At 40.5% G+C, this 19,216-nt stretch overlaps 1 protein-coding gene across 4 annotated transcripts in view; it reads right to left on the bottom strand.

Annotated features, from left to right (window-relative positions):
* Nucleotides 1-8,372, bottom strand: part of CDK12 (cyclin dependent kinase 12) — a 40,244-nt gene extending 31,872 nt beyond the window's left edge. For 2 of the 4 annotated variants that reach the window (XM_061391638.1, XM_061391640.1), the window contains exons 1-2: nt 6,716-8,372; nt 1,199-2,083 (exon numbers count right to left, since the gene is read on the bottom strand). In XM_061391638.1, coding sequence (XP_061247622.1) covers nt 1,199-2,083; nt 6,716-7,761 — 1,931 coding nt within the window. In that variant the 5' untranslated portion in view covers nt 7,762-8,372. The remainder of the gene's footprint in view (nt 1-1,198; nt 2,084-6,715) is intronic. The other 2 variants (XM_061391639.1, XM_061391641.1) reach the window with 1 other exon arrangement.
* Nucleotides 8,373-19,216: the final 10,844 nt, after the last annotated feature.

Below are 19,216 nucleotides of genomic sequence, written 5' to 3'. Positions count from 1 at the left end.
TAATATTAGAAAGAGCATGTGGAATTTTTCTTTAAAATAATATTTACCACTATATATAGTAATGGAGCCATTCATTTAAATAGTCTCTTTTCCCATCATTTATTGCACTTGCACCTTCTAAAAAAGCACAGAGAGTAGTTTGAAAAACTACAGACCTAAAGGGCTGAAATGTATCACTATTTAAACTACTGCTGTCACCTGGAAAGTAACAGAAGCTTGGGAATTGGTCTGGGATGCACGACTGATAATATTTATTTCTGTGCTTACAACGAAAAATTGTTGTATTAAGTGAAACTCATATTCTCTATAACAAGAGGGCAGAATCTCCATAGAAAAACAATAACCCGAAGACTGCCATGGTATATGTCACTGCTGATTCAAGTTTGTTTGGTTGTACTTGCCTAGCTAAGTCCACCAAGAAATTAAACAAATATATTTCCTAATGTCTTTCATGAAATCAGACTCATGTTTCAAATCATTTCAGGTCTCAATAGTCAAAAGGATTATTAAAATGAGAGCTCTTCTTATCACCACACTGTGAATTTATATTCTAATTAGCAAAGACTCTACATATTGTTCTTTTGCTTCTTAAGGATAATTTTTTTAAAGCATCAAGATGGAAAAAAGTCGATATAAAAGACATTTCTGGGACTACTTAGGATCTTAATATTATTATTATTGATATGCTACTGATATTATTCAATAAATGAATGTTTTTTAGGGTGATAAAGGTATTATGATTATACAGGAAAGTGTTCTTGTTAGAAGAGACATGCTAAACTATTCAAAAAAGTCATAATATCTGTAGTTTAAAAAAATATGGTAAAAAATTAACAACTGGTCAATCTAGCTGAAGGGCATACAGGTGTTAATTTTTCTGCAGCTATGTAATACTGAAATTTTCAACATAAAAATTCAAGGAGAAAAACACATGATTTTTAAAACTTTCAATCAAAATTATTGATAAATACTCGTGAGAAAAAGGATTACTAGACCTCAAATTATAATTATCTTTTCCTAATCATGTCATACATAAGGACTTTTTCCACTGAAAACCTAACATCACAGGCACTTCCTATTCATGAAAGCATTCTAAACAGACACGCATCAGAACAATTTTGACAAAGCCTTGAGAACAAAAACTACATTACACTTAGATCAAGAGGGTTAAAATTTCCCAGTTAACTACAGTACTTACCTATCCATGTCATCATCTCCCAGTAATAAGGGTGGGAGGGGCAGAGGAGGCAACGTTGAAGTTTTTAGGTGTGGAATAGCAGCTGTTACAGATACTTGAGTCTTCACAGAAACCTGTACAGAGGGCTGAGAATTTGCCTGAGAGGACAGAGTAGATGTCCTTGGATGAACAGAGGGGGGCAAAGTTGAAGTACTTGAAGAAAGAACCTGACTAAATGTTGGCTGGGGAGGAGGCAGAGGTGGCTGCTGTGGAATAGCTGGCAGTGGAGGCAAAGGTGGCAAGGGGGGTGTCTGTGGTGGAGGGGTAGTAGTTGGTAAAGGAGGTGGAGAAGTAACTGTGGGAAGAGGAGGAAGGGTCTCCTTTTCAGATGTCTCTGTCTCTTTTGGAGTAACAATCTCCTCTTTCAGTGCTACAGGTTTAGAGTCTTTTGTTCCCTGTACTTTTGTATCTTTAAGAACAGGATGCTTCTCAGAGTTCTCATCCAACTTCACTTTCCCTGTATCTAAAGAATTTTTGACCTCTGTGTTTAGATGTGTTACATTCACCAGTTCAGTATCTGGGGCAGATTTTTCCAATTTTACACCTCTGGGTAACTTTTTAGGCTCCAAGCCTGAATCCTTAGCCTCCACTGAACTGTTCTCTTTTTTGGGTAAAAATATAGGTGAACCCTTGGATTCCTTCCCATCCATTTTTGCTGCTGCTGCAGCTGCTGCTCTCTCCTTCTTTTTCCTACTGAGTTCAGCTCCCAAGCTGGAGTTCAATGGAAGCCTGACAGGTGAGATACTGGAATGTCGACTGCGTGACCCGGATCTCTTCTTTTTACTATGAGAAGATGAGTGTCTTGAATATGCAGGACTTCTACTTCTAGACTTCATTGATTTTCTACTGGAAAAAGAAAAAAAATTAAATGAATAGACTACAGCAATACGGAAGAAAACAGATTAGTTAAACTATGAAGAACTGTAACTAAAAAAACCCAGTTTGAGTACTTAGCAGTCTTAAAAATAGATTGTTGTTGTTGTTCAGTTGCTCAGTCCTGTCTGACTCTTTGCGACCCCATGGACTGCAGCACACCAGGCTTCCTTGTCCTTCACTATCTCCAAGAAGTTTGCTCAAATTCATGTTCATTGAATCAGTGATGCTATCTAATCATCTCATCCTCTGCCACCCTCTTCTCCTCCTGCCCTCAATCTTCCCCAGCATCAGAGCCTTTTCCAATGACTGGCTCTTCGCATTAGGTGGCCAAAGTATTAGAGTTTCAGCTTTAGCATCAGTCCTTCCTATGAATATTCAGGGTTGATTTCTTTTAGGATTGACTGGTTTAATTGCCTTGCAGTCCATGGCACCCACTCTCAAGAGTCTTCTCCAGCACCACAATTTGAAAGCATCAATTCTTTGGCTTTCAGCCTTCTTTATGGTCCAACTCTCACATCCATACATGACTAATGGGAAAACCATACCTTCGACTATACAGACCTTTGTCGGCAAAGTGATGTCTTTGCTTTGTAATATGTTGTCTAAGTTTGTCATAGCTTTCCTTCCAAGGAGCAAGTGTCTTTTAATTTCACGGCTGCAGTCACCGTTTCCGAAGTGATTTTGAAGCCCAAGAAAATAAAATCTGTCACTGCTTCCATTTTTTTCCCCTTCTATTTGCCATGAAGTGATGGGACTGGATGGTACCATCAAATAATAATAATAATAGTAATAATGTATCAATATTGGTTCATTAATTATAACAAATATAAGATAATAATAATAGGGGAAACTGAGTTTGAGGATATGAAAGAATTCTTTGTACTAGTTTCAGAATTTTTCTATAAATTTAAAAATGGTCTTTACTCTAAAAAATGGATTAGAAGGAAATAATCCTTCATGGTAACATATTTCAGTCATATAATCTAAAAATTATCCACTACTTATTCAACTGAAAGATGGATGGATATTTTTTCCCATGTTAGAAAATATCCATATTCACGATTACTTTTAGAATTTTGGTTTAAGTATCTGATAAAGTGAAAACATGATTTTTAAAAGTCATACTTAATGCTAAACGTAGTAACTAGCACACTTCACCAAAACCTAAAATTTTAAACTAGAGAGCTATCTAATTGAGAAATCCCAGGAAAAGATTTTGTTCCTGAATCCCCAGTTTATAATTAAGTTGTGCCTATACTAAACAAACTCTCAAGATACAAGACTTAGGATTTACAAACTATGTAAACTGGAGAAACTGTCTTGCCAAAATAATTTATTAGACTTTCTTAAAACTATGATGGCTTCTAGTACTTTCAAATATAAAATGATTTCCAATAAACATTTTAGAAATTCATAAAGCAAGGTATTATTGCATGTTCAACTTATTTTCTCCATTATTAAGAAAGGATTGGGAAGTAAAATCTGGGAATCTAAAAGGCAGATTATTCTAAATTAAAATCCAACCCCCTCTTAATTCTTTTTGCTTTTTAATAAAGTCAAATGTATTACCGGCCTTCTCAGGTAGTGCTAGTGGTAAAGAACTTGCCTGCCAATGCAGGAGACATAAGAGACGCAGGTTCGACCCTTGGGTCAGGAAGATCCTCTGGAGGAGGGCATGGCAACCCACTCCAGTATTCTTGCCAGGAGAATCCCCATGGACAGAGGAGCCTGGCAGGCTAAAATCCATGGGGTCACAAACAGTCCGACACAACTGAAGGAACTCAGCAGGCACACAATGTGTCAAGTATGACTGGACAAAACATAATTTGCCCAATAGTCTAAAACAAATTGTTCCCATTTCAGATCTTCAATATCTCCCTTTTATGGCTGATCATTGGTAAGACTGATGTGATTCAAAATGTTTCAAAACAAATAGCATATACATGGTAGGGGAAACAACTCACATGATGTTAGTCATGATTTTCTTATACCCATAATGCCTTTTGGAAATTTTCTTCCAAAAGTTAATTAAAATATAAAATAATCACTGGAATCAAACAACAACATTTATATGAACATGAGGATACAAGACAATGAAACTAGTTAAATGGATTTACTAAATACCCAGTTACTCTTAAGAAAACTAATACCTCTGTAAACAAAGTGGCTAAAACAAGAGGCTTTCTCTAAATTACAGACTGGGTTGAAACTAACATTATCTCAGGAAAACACTAAGTAATGTCAGAAACATGCCCTACAAGCCACTGTTTCTTTAATCTTTCAGCATGACTAAATCTTCCTAAAGAACTCTGCTACAAATCCTTCAACTTCTGAACAGAAGCTTACTGTAACAGGACATTTGGATGGCTGTAAGTTACATAATGTTAAAGTTGAGGTCCAGATCCACTCTTTAAGGAAAAAAGGGGGTAAAAAGAGGACAACAAATAGGTAAATTGTCTTCAAACAGTGAACAAAACTGTCTTCAATAACAAATGTATTTTTTCCCTGAATTAAGTTAGATTCCACCCATTTGAAATGAAATTGCTACTATTAATCACTACTAATTTGGTGGATGCAAAGATCTTCAAAGTTTCTCTCAAAGCATTTTCAGTCTTTAAAAATGATATTGCTTGTTTAATTCTGCCTGTTTCTCTCAAGGCAAAACAAAAAAAAAACGAGAAGACCATAAAAGGGATCTATATGTTCCCTACCCTAAGAAACTGAATGAGGAAAAATAGGTACGTATGCACATATCACACACCTACAAACATGTAATGCTCTTTACTAGCCAACTAAAAATGTGCATGTGACTCCAAGATTATTAGTGTTTATATTTGTGTCCTATAGGATCATGTTGTGTTTTCAATTCTTTCTTGATTTATTTTTACCATTACTGCACTAATTACAACTGAGTACAGGAAGAGAGAACTTGAGATTTGAACCCAAAAGGAATTATTGCAAAAGCAGCTTGTTTTTACTGAAACTTGTTTTAGCCTCAATGCAATTCTGTATTCTCAAACCCCCTAACAATCAAAATTCTCAGAACAGCCTTAATGAAACTACTCCCTCAAGAAAACAAATATTCTGAGACTATTTCTTAGGCATCCTTAAAAAAAGCTAAGCAATTTTACAAATAGTACACTTAAGACATCTACTTCACTGTATATAAATTTACTTCTCATTCCTCCAGAAAAAAAAAGTCAACTCTAGCTAATGGTGTACATGCTAAAGTGTTTATAGTGAAGTATACTGATATATGCAACTTACTTTGAGATGAATCAAAACAAATGAAGATGGCTTGATGAAGAGATGGATAGAAATGATAAAATGTATATCAAGTATTAATTGTAGAATCTAGGTGGTACATATTTGAGTCCTGACTACAATAATAAAATGGAGGGGGAAAGCCTAAGGAACTTCATACTCTGACAGCTAGGAACTCTTTTAACTTGATGAATTCAAACTAGTTTATGAAAAATTATAGCTTTAGGTCAGCAAAAATTACTCACATTGACATATAAAAGACATGGCATGGATTTTTTTCTAATTTCTCTACTAGTTTTCAACATTTTTCTCACTCACTGATAAAACTTACTGACCAGGCACTGTACCTGGCCATGCACTCATATTTACTAATTAAACCTCGCAACTCTAGGACTAGGTAGTTATTACTCTTATTTCACACACAGAGAAATTAAATTATATGCCAAAGGTTACAAAACAAGATTAGGATTCCACTCAGATGTGACTCCTAAGCTCAAGTTCTCCTTTTGTGGAAAATGGTAAGACTATAAAGAGGGAGGTACATACACCTCATCACTTAGGAACAAGAACAGTTTTCTGTATACAATTCACTCCAACAATTAAATTTCAAACTAACATGTCTTTATCACCAAAAATATCACAGTGAAGATACTATTAGCATTTTTTAAAAGAAAGATTTTGAAAACTGCTGTGGTCACAAGATAGTGGTGATGCTTGTAAAGAAAATCAAAGTATCCTTGGAACCAATTTCTGCCAGGTTATACCATAAAAGGGAAGAGCTAATCAGTTTAATTCCCACTAGAAACATCAAAGATGGGAGTCTTTTGTAAGTTATCAAAAAAACTGTCTATAAGGAAATAAACTTACAGGTCTGGAGACATAGTGGACAACGCAAGTGGTAGATGACCTAGGAAAACAGCCTCAAATAACACAAATGAAATCTCCAATCAGGTCCAATGAAGCCTAAAGCACTAATTCCAAAGTGAATTTCAAAAAGTTAAGACAAAGCAACCGAAATAACTGGATAAACTCTGAGAACCAGTATCAACTCCATGCATTTGGTAAGCAGAAGCCTATGATTTTTTCTCACATAGGAGCTTACAGCTGAAGGTCCCAGCACTGGAAGTACCTACCTTTAGCAGCTTTAGGCATGTGAACTCTCCTCTTCAATTCTGGGTTAAGGGGAAGAGCAGTCTCACCTACATTATGACTAGCCAACAGCAAAGTGTTCTAGACAATGCCAAACACTGGGGGCTTCCACAAAATGTTAACAGGTCTAATCCCCAGTTCCTCATAAGCCACTGTAGGAAAGAACGGACTGTTAGACAAATAGCTCACCTGGGAAGTGGACTCCGGCTCAGAGAGCGCTTGCTCAGAAAAGGGCTGCTGGACCGCCTTCGACCGTAGGGACTGGGTGATCTCCCACTGTAAGAGCCACTCCTTTCATAGCTGGAAGAACGTCGCCGGCTATAGGGACTCACAGACCTCTGTCGTCTACTGTAGGGACTGGGTGACCGAGTGCTGGACTGGTAGGCAGAAGGCTCCTTGTAAGGCGGGCTGATTGACTGCCTTCTAGAGGTACTTCCCGGACTCTTCTTGTAGGAGTCGTAATTGCTAGAGGTGTGAGATCTCGGGGGACTAAGGTCATAATCTTGGCCGTAAGAAGCTCCGGAGGGGCTATCATCTTGCTTGGGACTGTCGGACCACTTCCGGTGGGGACTCCTGGATCTCCGTTTAGGGCTGTCCACGGTTTTGTAACTTTTGGGTGTTTCCCTCTTCCGATGACTTTTACTTCGGTCTTTGTGTCCCGACTTCAACTCACGCTCTTTCCGGGTCTTCTCCTTATGGAGTTTGGATGACCTGGATTCCTTGTTGCTGCTTTTCGAGATCTGAGCCTTCCCGTGGTCATCATTCTCCTCATTTGAACGCTTTGAACTTCCTGATATCCGGTCTTTCGTCGAGCCCGACTTGCTGGAGGCTTCCAGGTTTTTTTCTTTCTCTGTCTGTTTAGTTTTTAATAAGTCGCGAGTACGTCGGTGCTGGTGGTGACGGTGTTTATGCAGGCGGTCGCTGCGATCAGTCCCGCGACGTTCATCATTTTCCCTCCGGTCCACTTTGAAAGCCAGGTCATCAGAGAAGGTATCGGAATCAGAGCTAATGTCATCATATTCCACCAAAGGTTTGATAACTGTGCCCAAAGGTGCTGCTTCGGGTGTCACCAATCCCATGTCTTTGGAGTGCTTGGACTTATGCCGCTTGTGCTTCGACCCCAAGCGGTGACGCTCTCTGCTGTTGGAGCTGCCACCTCCCGATGACGGCTGCAAAGTTCCAGAAGCTCCCCCACTCCCGTCCTTCTTGCCCCCATGTCTCTCTGGATTGGGCATTCCCTTTCCCCTGGCCTCAAAAAGGGGAAAAAGTTCCCCAGCACTCCAAAAAGTAACCCCCACCCTCCCCCCCAGCCCCACGCCTACCAAAGAGCCCCTACAAGGGGGTGGGGAGGGAAGGGACGGTAGTCCAGGCTCCTCCTCCCTCCCGTCTCCTCAGCACCCTCCTACATGAGGTGGGGGTGAAGGAGCCAGGGAAGAAATGAGAGTTCCTCAGCACTGGAGTTGCGAGACAACGAGTAGCTGCCCGAATCTGTTTCTCCTCCTCCCCACGCCGAGCCAATCCTCAGGCCCAGACGCCGGGGAGGTCGAAGAAGTAGGAAGCCGACGGCCCGGTGCTGTGTGGCCGACTCTGGCTCTGGGGCCCTGTGAGGACTGCGCGGGCCCTTCCCCTACCCGGTAGCCCGGCTCGGGGCGGCTTCCTGTCGCTGGGGTCCCGCGGCCTAGGTGCCTCACGCCCCCTTTGTCCCTCGCTCCTGAGGGACCCCCTTTTCTAGCTTCCGCCTCACCTAAGTACCTCACACACTCGGCCCCTCACACAGACTCACAGTCACACACTAGGTTAAACCGAAACGGCACTAGGAGGAAGGCGGGGGGGAGGGGGTAATCCCAAGAAACACCGCGAGAATCTTCAGTAATCTCGCGGTATTTCGTGCTTCCCTTTCACCTCTCGCCGCTGCTAGCTCAAACAACGCGAGAGCAGGTCTCCAGCAGAGGAGCATTCCGCCAGATTCTCGCGATAAGAATCGGGCTCGCCATTTGAGCAAAACTTTATTAAAACGAACCAGGGAGAATTTTTTAATTTGAAACTTTATTGATAACTCATTGAACAAATACATATTCCGCTTCGGCGCAAACTAATTTTCGTGTGTGTGTGTGTGTGTGTGTGTGTGTGTGTGTGTGTACCCTGCAAAACACGATTTGCCTCTGTGTGTGTGTGTGTGTGTGTGCACCCTGCAAAACACGATTTGCCTGTGTGTGTGTGTGTGTGTGTGTGTGTGTGTGTGTGTGTGTGTGTACCCTGCAAAACACGATTTGCCTCATCCCTGTTTTAAAGATAAGGAAACCAGACTCAGATGCTCTCACTGCTAGGACCCCCGGTTCTATCAGTGGTGGGGAAACTAGGATCCCACAAGCCATGCATCTAGGCCAAAGAAAAAGGAAGACCTAAGAACTTTTTAATCATCTGTGCAAGTAAAATTAATACTGTCAAGAAAAAAGAAAGGAAATAAAGAGAGTATAGAATTTAGTACTTGAACGCAGGTGTGGTGACTTACTCATTGCTGCAAAAGGGCCTGGATGTGAAGGTCTCCACCAGTGTCTAACATGATGGCAGATGGCAGGAAATTTCATGAGTCAATTAGACAAAGTGACTGGTCAGCCTTATTAAACACTGGCATGAGTTCAGCAAAATTACTCTGATTTTTTTTTTTTTTACTCTTTTAAATGAGATCAAGTATTTGACCTAGGATGCACCCACAACAAAATGGAAACGTGGAGATGGCAGAAGTAATTGTGATGATGTGTCAAATAAAACCTTGAAGAATAAAATTCATCATCCAAATTAATCCACCATCATATCAGCAGTAGAAACTTTATTTTTGAGTGATGGAGCTGAATTTTATTATTTTTTTTGGTCAAGTAAATCCTTTGTTTTTAATGATTTTTATTTGGAGGATAATTGCCTTACAGAATTGTGTTGGTTTCTGCCATACATCAATATGAGTCAGCCATAGGCATACATAGTCTCCTCCATCTTGAACCTCCCTCTCACCTTCCAACCTGTCCCACCGCTTATCATTCCAGCAGTAGAAACTTTATTTTTTTGAAATTAATTTTTATTACAGTATAGTTGGTTTACAATGTTATGTTAGTTTCTGCTGTACAGCAAAGTGAATAAGTTATACGTTTATATATGTGTGTGTGTGTGTGTGTTAGTTGCTCAGTCATGTCTAACTCTTTGCGACCCCGTAACTGTAGCCTGCCAGGCTCCCCTGTCCATGGGGATTCTCCAGGCAAGAATAATGGAGTGGATTGCCATTCCCTTCTCCAGAGGATCTTTCTGAACCAGGGATCGAACCCTGGTCTCCTGCACTGCGGGCAGATTCTTTACCGTTTGAGCTACTGGGAAGTCCACGTTTACATATATGTACTTTGTTAGATTTCCTTCCCACTTAGGCTACCAGCCACCACTGATCACTCAATAGGGTTCCCTGTGCTATATGGTCAGAGAAGGCAACGGCAACCCACTCCAGTACTCTTGCCTGGCAAATCCCATGGACGGAGGAGCCTGGTAGGCTGCAGTCCATGGGGTCGCTAGGAGTCAGACACGACTGAGCGACTTCACTTTCACTTTTCACTGTCATGCATTGGAGAAGGAAATGGCAACCCACTCCAGTGTTCTTGCTTGGAGAATTCCACGGACAGAGTAGCCTGGTAGGCTACAGTTCACAAGGTGGCAAAGAGTCAGACATGACTTAGCAACTAAACCACTACCACCACAGTGTATATATTGTTGTTCAGTCACTCAGTCGTGTCTATGACTCTTTTCGACTCTGGACTGCGGCATGCCAAGCTTCCCTGTCCATCATCTCACAGAGCTTGCTCAAACTCATGTCCATCAAGTCAGTGATGCCATCAAACCATTTCATCCTGTCGTACCCTTCTCCTCCTACCTTCAGTCTTTCCCAGCATCAGGGTCTTTTCCAATTAGTCTGCTCTTCACATCAGGTGGCCAAAGTATCAAAGCTTCAGCTTCATCATCTGTCCTTCCAATGAATATTCAGGATTGATTTCCTTTAGGATTGACTGGTTTCATCTGCTTGTAGTCCGAGGGACTCTCAAGAGTCTTCTCCAAAGCTCCACAGCTCAAAAGCATCGATTCTTTGGCACTCAGCCTTCTTCATGATCCAGCTCTCACATCCATACATGACTACTGGAAAAGCCATAGCTTTAACTATACGGACCTTTGTTGGCAAACTGATGTCTCTGCTTCTTAATACGCTGTCTAGGTTGGTCATAACTTTTCTTCCAAGGAGCAAGTGTCTTTTTAATTTCATGGCTGCAGTCACCATCTGCAGTGATTTTGGAGCCCAAGAAAATAAAGTCTGTCACTGTTTCCATTGTTTCCCCATCTATTTGCCATGAAGTGATGGGACCAGATGCAATAATCTTAGTTTTTTGAATGTTGAGTTTTAAGCAAGCTTTTTCATTCTCCTTTCACCTTCATCAAGAGGCTCTTTACTTCCTCTTTGCTTTCTGTCATAAGGGTGGTGTCATCTGCATATCTGAGGTTACTGATATCTTTTGGCAATCTTGATTCCAGCCTGGGATTCATCCAGCCCAGCTTTTCACATGATGTACTCTGCGTAGAAGTTAAATAAGCAGGGTTACAATATACAGTCTTGATGTACTCCTTTCCCAATTTGGAACCAGTCTGTTGTTCCATGTTCGGTTCTAATTGTTGCTTCTTGACCTGCATACTGGTTTCTCAGGAGCAGGTAAGTTGGTCTGGCATTCCCATCTCTTTCAGAATTTTCCACAATTTGTTTTGATCCACACAGTCAAAGGCTTTAGCATAGTCGATGAAGCAGATGTTTTTCTGGAATTCTCTTGCTTTTTCCTGTGATCCATCAGATGTTGGCAAGTTGATCTCTGGTTCCTCTGCCTTTTCTAAATCCAACTGGAACATCTGGAAGTTCTCGGTGCACATATTGCTGAAGCCTAACTTGAACACTAACTTGCTAGTGTGTGAAATGAGTGCAGTTCTGTGGTAGTTTGAACATTCTTTGGCATTGCCTTTGTTTGGGATGAAAACTGACATTTTCCAGTCCTGTGGCCACTGCTGAATTTTCCAAACTTGTTGGCATATTGACTGCAGCACATTCACAGCATCATCTTTTAGGATTTGAAATAGCTCAGCTGAAATTCCATCACTTCTACTAGCTTGGTTCGTAGTGATGCTTCCTAGCCCCACTTGACTTCACACTCCAGGATGTCTGGCTCTAGGTGAGTGACCACACCTTCGTGGTTATCTGGGTCATGAAGATCTTTTTTGTATCGTTCTTCTGTATATTCTTGCCACTTCCTCTTGATATCTTCTGCTTCTGTTAGGTCCATACCATTTCTGTCTTTTATTGTACCCATCTTTGCATGAAATGTTCCCTTGGTATCTCTAATTTTCTTGAAAAGATCTGTCTTTCCCATTCTATTGTTTTCCTCTATTTCTTTGAATTGATCACTTAGGAAGGCTTTCTTTTCTCTCCTTGCTATTCTTTGGAACTCTGCATTCAGATGGGTATATCTTTATTTTTTTCCTTGCCTTTCACTTCTCTTCTTTTCTCATATATTTGTAAGGCTTCATCAGACAACCATTTTGCCTTTTTGCATTTCTTCTTCTTGGAAGTGGTTTTGATCAACACCTCCTATACAATATTACAAACCTCTCTCCATAGTTCTTCAGGCATTCTGTCTATCAGAATATTGATCCCAATCTCCCAGTCTGTCTCACACACCCTTTCCCCCTTGGTAATCGTAAGTCTGTTCTCTACATCTGTGACTCTATTTCTGTTTTGCCAATAAATTCATCTGTACCAATTTTCTTGAATCCACATATAAACAATGTTATACAATATTTGCTTTTCTCTTTCTGACTATTTCAGTCTGTATGACAATCTCTAGGTCCATCCATGGTTCTGCAAATGGCATTATTTCATTCCTTTTTATGTCTGAGTAATATTTTATTGTATATGTACCACATCTTAGTCCATTCCTCTGTGAAAGGATGTTAAGTTGCTTCCATTTTATTTTAAATTAATTTTATTGGTATGTAGTTGCTTTACAGAAACTTCCTAAAATATTTTATTTATGTATGTATTTGGCTGCCTCGGGTCTTAGTTGCGGCACTTGGGGTCTTCATTGCATCATGCAGGATCTTTTGTGGAGGTGGTCAGACTCTCTAGTTGCACCACAATGGCCTTAGTTTCTCTATGGCATGTGGGATTTTAGTTCCCAGACAAGGGTCAAACCCTTGCCCCCTGCATTGTAAGGTGGGTTCTTAACCACTGGAACACCAAGGAAATCCCAAATCCTTTCTTAATTATCTATTTCCTGTTGAAGCAGACTAGAAACCCCTAATGAATGAATAATAAATGAAGCCTGTTACTGAGTTTTTATAATACCTTCTATTTCTACAGCACTTTTCAATTTTCCACAGAAGTCTTTTAAACCTGTCAATAAATATCAACTAAACAAATAAATAACCTGATGAGGTGACCAGGATGAGTATTATTATATGCAATTCCTATAGGCTGAAATTGAGACTCAGAAGGAGTTGGAGCACATTTACACTAGTAGTAAATGACAGGAGAAGGGACAGCTCTTTCTGTAATCTGTAATCTTTCTGGAAAAACCATAGCTTTGACTATACGGACCTTTGTCGGCAAACTGATGTCTTTGCTCTTTATACACTGTCTAGGTTTGTAACTCAGATTTGAAAACTCAGCAATGGCCACAGGACTGGAAAAGATCAGTTTTTGTTCCATTTCCAAAGAAGGGCAATGCCAAAGAATGTTCAAACTACCATACAATTGCACTCATTTCACATGCTAGCAAGGTCGTGATCAAAATCCTCCAAGCTAGGCTTTAATAGTGTGTGAACCAAGATCTTCCAGATGTATAAGCTGGATTCAGAAAAGGCAGAGGAACCAGAGATCAACTTGCCAACATCTGATGGATCACAGGAAAAAGCAAGAGAATTCCAGAAAAACATCTGCTTCATTGACCATGCTAAAACCTTTGACTGTGTGGATCACAACAAACTGTGGAAAATTCTGAAAGAGATGGGAATACCAGACCAACTTACCTGCCTCCTGAGAAATCTGTGGTGGTGGTGGTGTAGTTGCTCAGTTGTGTCCGACTCTTTGTGACCCCATGGACTATAGCCTGCCAGGCTCCTCTGTCCATGGGATTTTTCAGACAAGAATACTGGAGTGGGTTGCCATTTCCTTCTCCAGGGAGAAATCTGTATGTAGGTCAAGAAGTAACAATTAGAACCGAACATGGAACAACAGACTGGTTCCAAATCGGGAGAGGAATACGTCAAGGCTGTATATTGTCACCCTGCTTATTTAACTTCTATGCAGAGTACATCATGTGAAAAGCTGGGCTGGATGAATCCCAAGCTGGAATCAAGATTTCCAAAAGAAATATCAATAACCTCAGATATGCAGATGATACCACCCTTATAGCAGAAAGCGAAGAAGAACTAAAGAGCCTCTTGATGAAGGTGAAAGAGGAGAATGAAAAAGTTGGCTTAAAACTCAACATTAAAAAACTAAGATCATGGCATCCAGTCCCATCGCTTCATGGCAAATAGATGGGGAAACAATGGAAACAGTGACAGACTATTTTCTTGGGCTCCAAAATCACTGCAGATGGTGACTGCAGCCATGAAATTAAAAAGACACTTACTCCTTGGAAGAAAAGCTATGACAACTTAGTATATTACAAAACAGAGATATTACTTTGCCAACGAAGGTCTGTATAGTCAAAGCTATAATTTTTCCAGTAGTCATGTATGGATGTGAGAGCTGGACCATAAAGAAGGCTGAGCACCAAAGAATTGATGGTTTTGAACTGTGGTTTTGGAGAAGACTCTTGAGAGTTCCTTGGACTACAAGGAGATCAAATCAGTCAATCCTAAAGGAAATCAACCCTGAATATTCATTGGGAGGACTGATGATGAAGCTGAAGCTCCAATACTTTCGCTACCTGCTGCGAAGAGCCAGCTCATTGGAAAAGACCCTGATGCTGGGAAAGATTGAAGGCAGGAGGAGAAGGGGATGACAGAGGGATTAGATGGTTGGATGGCATCACCAATTGGCATCATCAATGGACATGAATTTGAGCAAGCTCACGAAGATATTGAAGGACTGGGAAGCCTGGCATCCTGCACTTGATGGGGTCACCAAATGTCAGACATGACTGAGCTACTGAACAAGAAAAGTTTGTCATAGCTTTTCTTCCAAGGAGCAAGTGTCTTTTAATTTCATAGCTGTTGTCACCATCCACAGTGATTTTGGAGCCCAAGAAAATAAAATGCCATCATTCCAAATCACACACACACACACACACACACACACACCACATCTTATTATCCATTCATCTGTCAATGGACATTTAGGTTGTTTCCATATTTTGGCTACTGTGAATAGTGCTGCTATGTCCAGATACATGTCCAGGAGTGGGATTGCTGGATCATATGGCAACTCTAGTTTTTTGAGGAGCCTCCTTATTGTCTTCTGCACCAATTTACTTTCCCACCAACAGAGTAGGAGGATTCCCTTTTCTTCACATCTCTACAGGATTTGTTATTTGTCGCCTTTTTAATGATGCCCATTTTGACCAGTGTGAGGTGGCACCTCATTGTAGGTGGGTTTTTTAAGATTTATGTATTTATTTATTATCTTATTATTTGACTGCGGTGGGTCTTTGTTGTTGCATGTGGGCTTTCTTTAGTTGTGGTGAGTGGGGACTACTCTTGTTTTAGTGTGAGGACTTCTCATTGCAGCGGCTCTCTTGCTACAGAGCACAGGCTCTGTGCAGTCTGCATGTGGGTTTCAGTCATTGTGGCTCTTGGGCTCTAGAGAGCAGGCTCAGTAGTTGTGGTGCATGGGCTCAGTTGCTCCACAGCATGTGGGATCTTCCCGGACCAAGGATTGAACTAGTGTACCTTTGCACTGCAAGGTGGATTCTTAACTGCTGAACCATCAGGTTTAGTCAAATGGCTTTGACTACAAATCAAAACCATTGTAATTTTGACTTGCACATTTCTTTAATAATTAGCCATGTTGAACGTATCTTTCTGTGCCTGCCTGTTGGCCATCTGTGTGTTTTCTTTGGAGAAATGTCTCTTTAGTCTTCTGCCCATTTTTACTTGGGTTGTCTTTTTGTTATTGAGTTGTATGAGCCATTTATATATTTTAGAAATTAAGCCCTTCTCAGTCTCCTCATTCTCAAATGCTCTCCTCCCAGTCTATAGGTTGTCTTTTTATTTTATGGTTTTCTTTGTTGTACAGAAGTTTGCAAGTTTGATTAGGTCCCCTTTAAAAAAAATTTTTGTTTTTATTTCTATTGCCTTGGGAGACCGACCTAAGAAAACATTGGTACAATTTATGTCAGAGAATGTTTTGCCTATGTTCTATTCTAGGAGTTTTATGGTGTTAGACCTTTAAGCCTTTAAGCCATTTTGACTCTCTAGATATTTAAATACAAAACATACTAAAAACTGCTGGTATTGGTCCAACAAATGGTGAGGACCGTGCCTTTGTAGTATAAGGATTGCTTCACTCTACAGGAAAACTTTGAACTCAGAAATTCCAGGGCTGCATGATTTGTTTGTTTCATGATCTCCCAGGGCAGGGAGTCAGGGTAACTCTGGGAAGCCCAAGTGGCCAGTCAGGTGATGACTGTAGTTTCCCTGTAAGTCCCCCAAAGCAAGTCAGAAAGCTTCTCTTTAGGCTCTACACAAGAGGAAATATTTAACTAAAGTTATAGTAATTTCCCCTCACCCCAAGTCCAATTTGTTAGTTTAGCTTTTGGTTTTAAGAGCCTTTGAAGTCTCCCTCAAAGCTTACTCATTTAAAATCTGTCCATGGTCCTCTTCTTGGTGTGTGTATACCTTGAATTACTTTTCTTATTTAATGACATGTCTGTCCTATATCGGAGACGGCAGTGGCACCCCACTCCAGTACTCTTGCCTGGAAAATTCATGGATGGAGGAGCCTGGTAGGCTGCAGTCCACGGGGTCGCTAAGAGTCGGACACGACTGAGTGACTTCAGTTTCACTTTTCTCTTTCATGCATTGGAGAAGGAAATGGCAACCCACTCCAGGGTTCTTGCCTGGAGAATCCCAGGGATGGCGGAGCCTGGTGGGCTGCTATCTATGGGGTTGCACAGAGTCGGACACGACTGAAGCAACTTAGCAGCAGCAGCTGTCCTATATTTTGACTTTTTGTTTTATAAAAATTGATGTCTTTTTAAAAAAATCTGTGGTTTTTTTTTTTTTTTTGACTGTATCGGGTCTTAGTTGCAGCATGGGTGATCTTTGTTGCAGTGCTCAGGCTGAGTTGCCCTGCGGCATGTGAGATCTTAGTTCCCTCACCCACTGGGGGATCAAACCCATGTCTCCTGCCTTGATGGGCAAATTCTTAATCACTGGGCCACCAGGGATCTTTACTTTTAGAATACAAATTTTGACAATGTCATTTCATCTGCATTTTCAAATGAGAAATAGTAACTTCTCATTCTATTTTGTGACTAAAATTTGGTAAAGTTTATTCTGTTTTCAAGTTTTATATGGTTTAACAATTCCTAGCTACTCTAGTACAGTATTTATTGTTCATTTGTATAAAGAGCTTGCATGAGAAACTGTAGCTGTGTATTCAACAGTCATGCTTTGGACATGAGTAAATTAACAAAATATTTTTGAGTGCCTACAGTTTCAGTGACTGTTCATATTTTCAGAACTCTAAATCAGGTGAACCCATCAAGGGCTAGGGCTGTGTTGTCAAGTGTATATTACCAGCTTCTAATACACAGGTGTTAGGACTCCACAGATGCTTGTTGAAACAGCATTTTAGTTTATTTTTTGGCTGCACTGGGCAGTTTGTGGGATCTTAGTTCCTGAACCAGGGATTAAACCTGGGCCCTTGGCAGTGAAAGCATGGACTCTTAACCACTGGCCCACCAGGGAATTCCCACAGCATTTTAAATATAAACCATCTTTGGAAATTCTCAGTTGGATAAATTCTCTCTGTACTTCTTCAATGTTAATATTGCTAGATTTATATTCTATAATATTTGGAACATACTTTTGTACTAAAAAATGTAATTGTTTAAAATTAAAATTTAACTGAGTGTTCTGTTTTTAAAAAATCTGACAACCCTATCAATTTGTCTCTACATATGCACTGAGTCTCTGACATGTGTCAGGAACTAGGCTAGGCAGTATCACTAGACTAGACAGTAGTGAAAGAAATAGACCCGGTACAGCCGCCCTCCTAGATTTGATAGTTTAGCAGGGAAGACAGACATTGAATACATCATCATGTACTTAATCAAGTACTGAAATAGTAAAACAGAGGACCTTATTAAGTCAGGGTTTAGAGAAAGTTTGCATCTCTAGTCCTGATCAAGAGACATTTACTTTGAGAACTATATAAGAGGGCCTCAAGTGAGATGTGGGGGAATGGAGAAGGGGAAAGCCTTCCTGCAGTTAAAAAGGCCTGTTCAAGGACCTTGGGAAAGGAAGGAGTGAAGCAATTGTCTGCAGGTGGAAGGTCAGTGTGGTTGGGATTTGGCAAGGGGAGAAGGGCTAGATTTAGAGAGGAATTTTAGCACCAGTAAAAGATTTGCCTACTAAGCCCAGGTACAATGCTAGGTAGTGGGGATTACAAAATGAGGGGCAATTACTGCCTCAAGAAACTCTCTGTGTAGTGACTGAAAGGAATGAGGGTAAGAGGAATAGACAAGAAGTAAATTTTATTTCTACTTTCAAGGAGCATGGTTACGCATATCTTTGTCAAAATAAGCCTGTGACAAATAAAGATTTGTTCTTATCTGTCTGTTCATCTGAACTGTAGTTACCAGCAGGAATTGTTTTGGAGGATGTTTGCATATCATTTTTGAAATATGGGGAAAAGTCTGAGACTAAAGAGCCAGTGGAAATCCACTGCTAAATATCCTTACAGCAAATTAGGTAAAATCCGACTTTTCAGCAGTTACTCTCAAGGATGTATTTGAAAAAAAAAAAAAAGAGTAACCTTCACTATTTTAAGAACTTCCACCCAGTGCTAGTAGAATTGTATTTTAGCCTGGCTCTTGTTCCAATGGGCAGGAACTACTAACTTCTCGGCATTAATCCAGATTTCTCTTCGTGAAAAGTTACTGATACAAGAGACAGGACCACACATTCTTTGTGATTTGTAGTGTAGAGCGTGAGCGAACCTGCTTGCTTTTACTGACTACAAAAAAAAAAAAAAAAATACAATCCATTGTGAACACCTTTGGGATCCTAAACATAATTAGCAGTATCTGATGACTGCTGAATATTCATTGGAAGGGCTGATGCTGAAGCTGAAGCTCCAATATTTTGGCCACCTGATTGACGCGAAGACTCCACTCACTGAAAAAGACCCTGATGCTAGGAAGAGTTGAGGGCAGGAGAAGGGGAGGACAGAGGATGAGATGGTTGGATGGCATCACCAACTGGATGGACATGAGTTTGAGCAAGTTCTGGAAGTTGGTGATGGGCAGGGAAGCCTGGCCTGCTGAGCGACTCACCTGAACTGATGACTGCTGCAAACAAGTTTTTCTTAACTCAAAATCTTCCACGTCCTCAGAAATATTGAAAATGCTCAACAAAAATATTTCTAAAATTAAAAAGGAAATTCGG

The sequence above is a fragment of the Bos javanicus genome, chromosome 19 (assembly GCF_032452875.1).
Source record: "Bos javanicus breed banteng chromosome 19, ARS-OSU_banteng_1.0, whole genome shotgun sequence".
Lineage (NCBI taxonomy): Eukaryota > Metazoa > Chordata > Mammalia > Artiodactyla > Bovidae > Bos > Bos javanicus.
Note: the sequence above shows the minus strand (reverse complement) of the source record. Positions and strands in the feature narration are given on the sequence as shown.